Source organism: Coregonus lavaretus, assembly GCF_964263955.1.
Source record: "Coregonus lavaretus genome assembly, chromosome: 17".
NCBI classification, from domain to species: Eukaryota; Metazoa; Chordata; class Actinopteri; order Salmoniformes; family Salmonidae; genus Coregonus; species Coregonus lavaretus.
In genome coordinates this window covers 28537171-28546818 of record NC_140004.1, presented here as the reverse complement: position 1 = coordinate 28546818, position 9648 = coordinate 28537171, and the positions used below count along the sequence as shown (strand labels likewise).

The 9648-nt window shown below is 44.9% G+C and overlaps 1 protein-coding gene across 1 annotated transcript in view; it reads left to right on the top strand.

Moving 5' to 3' along the window:
- The window catches only part of LOC311144734 (histone-lysine N-methyltransferase NSD3-like), a 25721-nt gene extending 16085 nt beyond the window's left edge, over positions 1-9636 (top strand). The window contains exons 14-24 of the mRNA XM_084180830.1: positions 457-603; positions 3703-3859; positions 4184-4386; positions 4568-4680; positions 6705-6851; positions 6947-7069; positions 7397-7513; positions 7732-7873; positions 8000-8106; positions 8350-8554; positions 8641-9636. Coding sequence (XP_084036956.1) covers positions 457-603; positions 3703-3859; positions 4184-4386; positions 4568-4680; positions 6705-6851; positions 6947-7069; positions 7397-7513; positions 7732-7873; positions 8000-8106; positions 8350-8554; positions 8641-8915 — 1736 coding nt within the window. The 3' untranslated portion in view covers positions 8916-9636. The remainder of the gene's footprint in view (positions 1-456; positions 604-3702; positions 3860-4183; positions 4387-4567; positions 4681-6704; positions 6852-6946; positions 7070-7396; positions 7514-7731; positions 7874-7999; positions 8107-8349; positions 8555-8640) is intronic.
- Positions 9637-9648: the final 12 nt, after the last annotated feature.

The following is a 9648-nucleotide window of genomic DNA, read 5'->3' as shown; positions in this document are numbered from 1 at the left end:
TTCTCTAAACATTCAACTCCATTACACTTTATTTATCCCCATAGAGATAATTGCTGTGTGATGCTCTTGCTGAGACCACAGAGGCTTAGCTGAGCTCAGATATCATAGCAGCAGCAGCAGGAGAAGGATGAGACTACTGGTTCACTGAGCTCTGTCTGTGTTTGGAAAAAATGCCATTGAGCCTTCACTTATTATGCATTTGCCTGTTTGTGAATGTATTTGTGACATTTGTCCCCATGGTTACTAAAAGCAGTTGATTCTCAATTTCGTAAAAAGCGAAGTGCACTGTATATCTACAGTATTCTGTTGGGACGACTCTTTCATTTGACTTTTTACTCAGTTTTTCTCTCTCGTTTATGTGTTCTAACAGCGTATGTGTTCTTTCTCTCCTGTGGAATCATGGGTACTGTAGTCTGATTGCGGCTCACCCCATCTCTTCCTGTGTGTCTTGTGTAGGACTGTTAGTGCAGGACCTTACTGACATCATATTAAGTTCATATGCCTATAAGTCCCACTACCTTCTGACTGAGTCAAATCGTGCTGAGTTGAAATTACCTATGATTCCCTCTTCTTGGACAGCTACCAAAAAGAATATTGGGAAAGGTAACAGAACTGTTTTACTCTCTCTCCCTTTTCCTACTGGTGCGTGTGTATGTATGTTAGTATGTGTGTTTGAATGTGTCTAGACTTCCCACATTTGATTTGTTATTCCTCTTTATTGCTTGGTTCTGCCTCTAACGTGTGAACAGACAATCTGCTTCTATTAATGCTACAGCAGGGCCTAAAATAACCTGTCAGGGACCCTGACATGCACAGGTTCAACCAGGAACCACGTTAACAAAGTGTTACAGAAGTTTAATAATGAGCAAAGTTCATCTCTGTGAAATGGTGGAATGGGACACTTTACACAAACACAAAAGAGAATTTGTACAAGAGGACCATAGCACACTGTAACATAACATAATCCGATTTCATCATCAACATTGGGAAAGGGTGATGAAAAGAGTGATGACCTGTCTCACTGGGTTATTGAATGCCCTGCAGGGGGCTTCTTGCTGCTGAAGTCACACACGGTTATTTTACGCCCTGTCTGTCTGAGGGCTTGTTGCTGCTGGAGGAACACAACTTCTCTGCTTTAGCACTTTGAGCCTGTCTTCATTTGAAAGACTGATTCTAATGCAGTTATTTTGATGACTGCTAAGTTCTGTTTTTGAATGAAAATAATTGTCCCTCATTTATCTGCTGCTCTCACTTTACTGCGATCTGTCTTGGATGTTTGCTGTCTCGTTTTGAGGTTTTGCTTTGTTAAGGAGTTAATTATTCCAAGAATATTGATTTGTGATAGGTTATAGCTCATAGCAGTTATAATATTCCTCACATGCACATCAATTCGATGAATAATTCAATGTTTGAATAAAATGCTTCCTTCTAGTTGACATCATGTGATTTCTACTCATCAACGATATTACCCATTTGACATTTAAAACACATTCACAACCACATGCTGTTTAAATTAGATTCCATCCAAGACTATGTGGAGTACAGTGGTGCAGGGAAGTGGAACGTCCCCCTTTACAAGCAGGAGTGCATGGCAGCTTTGTGCCGTTTCTGTTGTTTTGGTAATGGTTTTTTTGTGATTTATGGTTTATTTACAGATGTATTATTATCATTGGTGCTATGGCATGTGTTGTAATTGTACAATGGGCCTTGTACTCTAAACCTGCCTGTCAGACATTCCATTACACCATCAGTGACTGACTGCTGAGGTAAAAGCAGAGGACCTCAGCAATGTCAAGACTACTCTCTCTTATCAAAATGTTGTCCACAACAGCATAGTTTTCATATACACTACCAGTCAAAAGTTTGGACACACCTACTCATTCAAGGGTTTTTCTTGAAGGGTTTTATTTTTACTATTTTTTACATTGTAGAATAATAGTGAAGACATCAAAACTATGAAATAACATGTGGAATCATGTAGTAAACAAAAAAGTGTTATATTTGAGATTCTTCAAATATCCATCCTTTGCCTTGATGACATCTTTGCAAACTCTTGGCATTCTCTCAACCAGCTTTACCTGGAAGGCTTTTCCAACAGTCTTAAAGGAGTTCCCACATATGCTGAGCACTTGTTGGCTGCTTTTCCTTCACTCTGCGGTCCGACTCATCCCAAACCATCTCAATTGGGATGAGGTCAGGGGATTGTGGAGGCCAGGTCATCTGATGCAGCACTCCATCACTCTCCTTCTTGGTAAAATAGCACTTACACAGCCTGGAGGTGTGTTGGGTCATTGTCCTGTTGAAAAACAAATTATATTCCCACTAAGCCCAAACCAGATGGGATGGCGTATCGCTGTAGAATGATGTGGTAGCCATGCTGGTTAAGTGTGCCTTGAATTCTAAATAAATCACAGACATTGTCACCATAAAAGCACCCCCACACCATAACACCCCCTCCTCCATGATTAACGTCGGGAAATAAACATGCAGAGATCATCTGTTCACCCACACCGCGTCTCACAAAGACACAGCGGTTGGAACCAAAAATCTCAAATTTGGACTCTTTCATTCTTATTGGTGTCCTTAAGTAGTGGTTTCTTTGCAGCAATTCGACCATGAATGCCTGATTTACACAGTCCCCTCTGAACAGTTGATGTTGAGATGTGTCTGTTACTTGAACTCTGTGAAGCATTTATTTGGGCTGCAATTTCTGAGGCTGGTAACTCTAATGAACTTGTCCTCTGCAGCAGAGGTAACTCTGGGTCTTTCATTCCTATGGTGGTCCTCATGAGAGTCAGTTTCATCATAGCGCTTGATGGTTTTTGCGACTGCACTTGAAGAAACGTTCAAAGTTCTTGAAATGTTCCGTATTGACTGACCTTCATGTCTTAAAGTAATGATGGACTGTCGTTTCTCTTTTCTTATTGGAGCTGTTCTTGCCATAATATGGACTTGGTCTTTTACCAAATAGGGCTATCTTCTGTATACCTTGTCACAACACAACTGATTGGCTCAAATGCATTAAGAAGGAAAGAAATTACACAAATTAACTTTTAAGAAGGAACACCTGTTAAATGAAATGCATTCCAGGTGACTACCTCATGAAGCTGGTTGAGAGAATGCCAAGAGTGTGCAAAGGCAAAGGGTGGCTATTTGAAGAATCTCAAATATAAAATATATTTTGATTTGTTTAACACTTTTTTGGTTACTACATGATTCCATATGTGTTATTTCATAGTTTTGATGTCTCCACTATTATTCTTCAATGTAGAAAATAGTAAAAATAAAGAAAAACCCTTGTATGAGTAGGTGTGTCCAAACTTTTTACTGGTACTGTACATAAAGCAAATGTTATTATCTTGTGGGAGTTACAAATTATTCCAACATTGTGAATCGTTTGGGAAAGACTCACTTCACGCCCTAATGATTGTCCGGTCCAAAAGAGATATCTATCCTTAGCCACTTCTCATATACACGAAACGAGCGGCTGCAATGTCACAATGGCTCCACCTAGCTCTCTGGAAGAATATATTACTTACTTGGGCAAAGCATTGCTCACAGTGTAAAGTGAAGTGCTTGAATGATTGGCATGCCTAAGGTTGAGGCTTAGAGTGTGGTGGCCCCTAGTGTCCAGGTGTGGAAGTACGTTCTCTAACCCTGTGCTGCTCTTTTCTCTCTACACACACACACACACCCCTGCAGGAGAGAAGCTGCTGTGCTGTGCGTTGTGCCCGGCATCATTCCACCCAGAGTGTTTGGAGATGGAGATGCCAGAGGGGGCGTGGTCCTGCAGGGAGTGTAGGACAGGAAAGAAACCCCACTACAAACAGATCGTCTGGGTCAAACTGGGAAACTACAGGTTAGCAGCATGAGTTGACGCACACCCAAAAGATGTTGGAGAGGTGCTGACTAATGGTATAGTAAACGTAATGAAAAAAATTATGAAGATATGCTCCCAAAAATGTAATGGATAAACACCAAATGTTCCCATTTCTGACTTGTCCTCTCTGTCCCAACTGACGCCGGAACTTCTACAGACGTGTAAGCTGGAGCATTGGTACATTGTGGGAGGCAACCCGTCTGTCTAGGAAAAAGACAACACTTATAGCTAGCTGTATCTTATGGACTGGTAGCGTTCTTTCTTTCCTGATGTTTCATGTTATCCCCTGTCTGTCACCATCAGGTGGTGGCCAGCGGAGATCTGTAACCCTCGCCTGGTGCCCCCCAACATCCAGACGCTCCGTCACGACATCGGAGAATTTCCCGTCTTCTTCTTTGGTTCCCATGACTACTACTGGATCAACCAGGGCCGTGTGTTCCCCTACGTGGAGAACGATAAGACCCCTGTCACGGGCCAAATCAACATCAACAAGACCTTCAAGAAAGGTGAGGCCACCTTGGGCTCTGTACTCTACTCTGTACTCTGTGCCCTGTGCTACAATAGATTGGGAATCGTGAAGGGAAACTATGAAATGGACTATTCGTTCTTGAGTGAAATTATAGTGCCTTGGCCCTGAGTGTGTGAGACAGGCACAGTCTAATTCCATCCCTTCCGTGTGTGTGTCAGCTCTGGAGGAGGCTGCTCGCAGGTTCCAGGAGCTCAAGGCTCAGAGGGAGAGCAGGGAGGCCCTGGAGCAGGAACGCAACTCACGCAAACCCCCACCATACAAGTTCATGAAGGTAATACATCCAGTCATAATATATACAGGTAAAAGTCAGTAAATTAGAATATTTTGAAAAACTTGATTTATTTCAGTAATTGCATTCAAAAGGTGTAACTTGTACATTATATTTATTCATTGCACACAGACTGATGCATTCAAATGTTTATTTCATTTAATTTTGATGATTTGAAGTGGCAACAAATGAAAATCCAAAATTCCGTGTGTCACAAAATTAGAATATTGTGTAAGGGTTACATTTTGAAGACACCTGGTGCCACAAAATAATCAGCTGATTAACTCAAAACACCTGCAAAGGGCTTTAAATGGTCTCTCAGTCCAGTTCTGAAGCCTACACAAACATGGGGAAGACTTCAGATTTGACAGCTGTCCAAAAGGCGACCATCGACACATTGCACAAGGAGGGAAAGACACAAAAGGTTATTGCAGAAGAGGCTGGCTGTTCTCAGAGCTCTGTGTCCAAACACATTAATAGAGAGGCAAAGGGAAGGAAAAACTGTGGTCAGAAAAAGTGTACAAGCGATAGGGATCACCGCGCCCTAGTCAAGATTGTGAAAAAAAACCCATTCAAAAATGTGGGGGAGATTCACAAGGAGTGGACAGCTGCTGGAGTCAGGGCTTCAAGATCCACCACCAAGAGACGCTTGAAAGACATGGGTTTCAACTGCCGCATACCTCGTGTCAAGCCACTGTTGACCAAGAAACAGCGCGAAAAGCGTCTCACCTGGGCTAAGGAAAAAAAGAGCTGGACTGCTGCTGAGTGGTCTAAAGTCATGTTTTCTGACGAAAGCAAATTTTGCATTTCCTTTGGAAATCGAGGTCCCAGAGTCTGGAGGAAGACAGGAGAGGCACAGGATCCACGTTGCCTGAAGTCTAGTGTAAAGTTTCCACCATCAGTGATGGTTTGGGGTGCCATGTCATCTGCTGGTGTCGGTCCACTCTGTTTCCTGAGATCAAGGGTCAACGCAGCCGTCTACCAGCAAGTTTTAGAGCACTTCATGCTTCCTGCTGCTGACCTGCTCTATGGAGATGGAGATTTCAGGTTCCAACAGGACTTGGCGCCTGCACACAGCGCAAAATCTACCCGTGCCTGGTTTACGGACCATGGTATTTCTGTTCTAAATTGGCCAGCCAACTCCCCTGACCTTAGCCCCATAGAAAATCTGTGGGGTATTGTGAAAAGGAAGATGCAGAATGCCAGACCCAACAACGCAGAAGAGTTGAAGGCCACTATCAGAGCAACCTGGGCTCTCATAACACCTGAGCAGTGCCAGAAACTCATCGACTCCATGCCACGCCGCATTAATGCAGTAATTGAGGCAAAAGGAGCTCCAACCAAGTATTGAGTATTGTACATGCTCATATTTTTCATTTTCATACTTTTCAGTTGGCCAACATTTCTAAAAAATCCCTTTTTTGTATTAGCCTTAAGTAATATTCTAATTTTGTGACACACAGAATTTTGGATTTTCATTTGTTGCCACTTCAAATCATCAAAATTAAATGAAATAAACATTTGAATGCATCAGTCTGTGTGCAATGAATAAATATAATGTACAAGTTACACCTTTTGAATGCAATTACTGAAATAAATCAAGTTTTTCAAAATATTCTAATTTACTGACTTTTACCTGTACACCCCAGTGGAGGTTGCTGAGGGGAGGACGGCTCATAATTTGTCTTATCCAGAGCCTGTAAGTCGCTCTGGATAAGAGCGTCTGCTAAATGAATAAAATGTAAATGTAAAATGTAAATAATAATGGCTGGAACGGAGCAAATGGAATGGCATCAAACCATGTGTTTGTTTGATGTATTTGATACCATTCCACTGATTCCGCTCTAGCCATTACCACGAGCTCGTCCTCCCCAATTAAGGTGCCACCAACCTCCTGTGAGACACCCCTACCCTACAAACACATACCCTGCCCTACAAATCTTCTGCCATATAAACAAAGCAAGAGTTGAGCTCTCTTAGCTGAATGAGACCTCTTTTATATCTCATTGTTGTCATGTCTCTCTCAGTCCAACAAGCCGGTGGGGAAGGTGCAGGTGCACATAGCCGACCTGTCGGAAATCCTACGATGCAACTGTAAGCCCACAGACCGACACCCCTGCAGCCTGGACTCCCAATGTCTCAACCGCATGCTGCAGTACGAGTGTCACCCACAGGTTGGTGTGTGTGTGTGTGTGTGTTTGTGCGTGCGCCCGCGTGTGTGCATCTGTTTGCGTGTGCAGCCCGATTCAGCCCTGTTCTCCTGTCCTAGGTGTGTCCGGCAGGTGATAGCTGTGAGAACCAATGCTTCTCGAAGCGTCTGTACTCTGAGACAGAGGTCATCAAGACAGAGGGTTGCGGCTGGGGCCTTAAGACCAACCAGGCCCTCAGGAAGGTGAGTGAGGGCCGCTGGGGTGGACGTAGTCTGGGGCCTGGTTCTATTTCTATCCCTAGCCCCTAACCCTTTAGGTGTTCTCTGAAATTGATTGGGATTAGCAACATTGTGAGGGCTCCACCTAGCCTGTCATATTATTTGTACCTATCCAAACCTTTCAGATCTGTGAACAGGCTGAGGGCTTAGGGAACGGGGCTAAAGACCAAAATGGAACCGAGCCTGTGTTGTTTGTAGATCAGAGGTGATTGTTAATAACACCACAGGTATGCTTTGTTGTAAGTAATGATGTGTATTGTGTGTCGTATGTGCTCTGTGTCTCTTCCGCAGGGAGATTTTGTGACAGAGTATGTGGGAGAGGTGATAGATTCAGAGGAGTGCCAGCAGCGAATCAAACGCGCTCATGAGAACCATGTGACCGACTTCTACATGCTCACCCTCACCAAGGTAATGACATTATAGGCTGTGTCCCAACAGTCTGAAATGTCTTTAATTGACACCTCCACCTCATGACCAGTAATACATAGTATGTGTATGAATCTGTTAAGCTATTTGTCTCTCTCTCTATGCAGTAGTGTGCGTCTCTTGGCTGTGTGTGGGGGGGTCTAACTGTGTGCGTGCAAATGTGTATATGTCTAACTGCCTGTGTGTGTGTGTGTGTTCAGGACCGGGTGATAGACGCCGGGCCCAAAGGGAACTCCTCTCGCTTCATTAACCACAGCTGCAGCCCCAACTGTGAGACACAGAAATGGACCGTCAACGGAGACATACGCATAGGCCTCTTCACCCTGTGTGACATAGAGGCTGGTGAGGAGAGCAGCACACACACGTTCTGTATCTTTGTTGATTGATCTCTCTGATCGATCTCCTCTCTCCTGCAGACAATGAGCTGACATTTAACTATAATCGTCTGTGTGTGTGCATGTTCTGCAGGCACTGAGCTGACGTTTAACTATAACCTGGACCTTGTTGGGAACAGAAGGTCGTCGTGTCACTGTGGAGCTGAGAACTGCTCTGGCTTCCTGGGGGTGCGGCCTATGGTACAGACACGCCCACATTCTCATTATGACAGCATCATGTAGGAATCAAGTAACATGTTACTGATGTCTCACCTTAGCAGATCACTTCTCTCCATGGTTTGTCTGCCATGTTGTCTAGTGCTATAGAAGCTGGCCTAACAGGGCTGATAACTCCTCTCTCTCTCAGCTTTAACAAGGTAAATTGTCAGAATGTGAACTCTGAGCAGATTGTTTAACGACGTTGTTTTTCTGTCTGTCCGTCAGAGTGCAGTGGTGATGGAGAAGGAGGAGAAGGCGAGGAACGCTAAACTGAAGCCCAAGAAGCGTAAGCTGCGACCGGAGGGGAAACACACACATGAGTACATCTGCTTCTGCTGCGGAGAGGGAGGGGAGCTGGTCATGTGTGACAAGAAGGACTGTCCTAAAGCTTACCACCTGCTGTGTCTCAACCTCACCAAACCTCCATACGGTACGCACTGTCTGTGTGTGTGTGTGTTTGTGTGTGTGTGTGTGTGTCTATAAGTCAGTAGTAACCTTTTCTCTGTGTGTGTTTAGGCCGTTGGGAGTGCCCGTGGCATGATTGCAGTGTGTGTGGTGTCCTAGCCTCGTCCCTCTGTGACTTCTGCCCTCGCTCCTTCTGCCGGGAACATGAGGGGGGGACTCTCACCCCCTCTACCCTGGAGGGCCGCCCCTGCTGCTCCAACCACGACCCCCACAGCCCCCTGAGCTCCAACACCAACCCTGCACACACTCACACACACCCCCCTGGCACGGTCAGTGTCAAAGAGGAGCCAGAGGATCCTGAGGAGGAGCCCAGCCAGCAGGACTGAGAGTGAAGCTGTCTCAAATAGCACCCTATTCCCTATATAGTGCACTAGAAATTGAGCACTATACCTTTACGGAATAGGGTGTGATTAGAGTGCCCTCAGGTGAGAGAGACCAGAACTGCAGCCACCAGTTACACCTGAGAATCCCATGGGCTGGACAGACTGACAGACACACAGACAGACAGTATTGGTGTGAGCGGTGAGAGTTGTCCTATATCAGAGAGCGGAACAGAGCTCCTCTGTGTCTAAGGGCAGGGGGAGTGGAGGAGAGGTCAAGTGGAGATGGAGAGGTGTGCCCCAAGCCCTGCCTTTATCTCTGACATCATCCCAAACACCCAGTGTTTCTGTTTCAAAACTTCATGATTCTGTCATTTCTACAGGCGTGGAAACTCAGTTAGTGTTCTTATGTTCTTGGTTAATCAGCACTTTGAAGAACTCAGTGAGGGGGAAGGAGAGGGGGTGTAAACCTCTCTCCACCATGCTGCTTTTCTCTTTGTTTACTTCCTGTGAGCTGGGGTTGCTAGGGGCCTGTTGCCAGGGTCCAGGTGCCGCTTCACTCCCCTAGAAAGCTTTGCTGTGTTGATGAGCCAGCAGAGCCAGGCCCAACACTCCTCTGCCACCCTCATCACTCCAAACATGATCTATTATCCCTATCTAGCTCTCCTTTCACAATGAGAAGAAAAACAGATTTGTGCAATTTTCAGGACTACACACTACATTCCGACATTCCTTATAC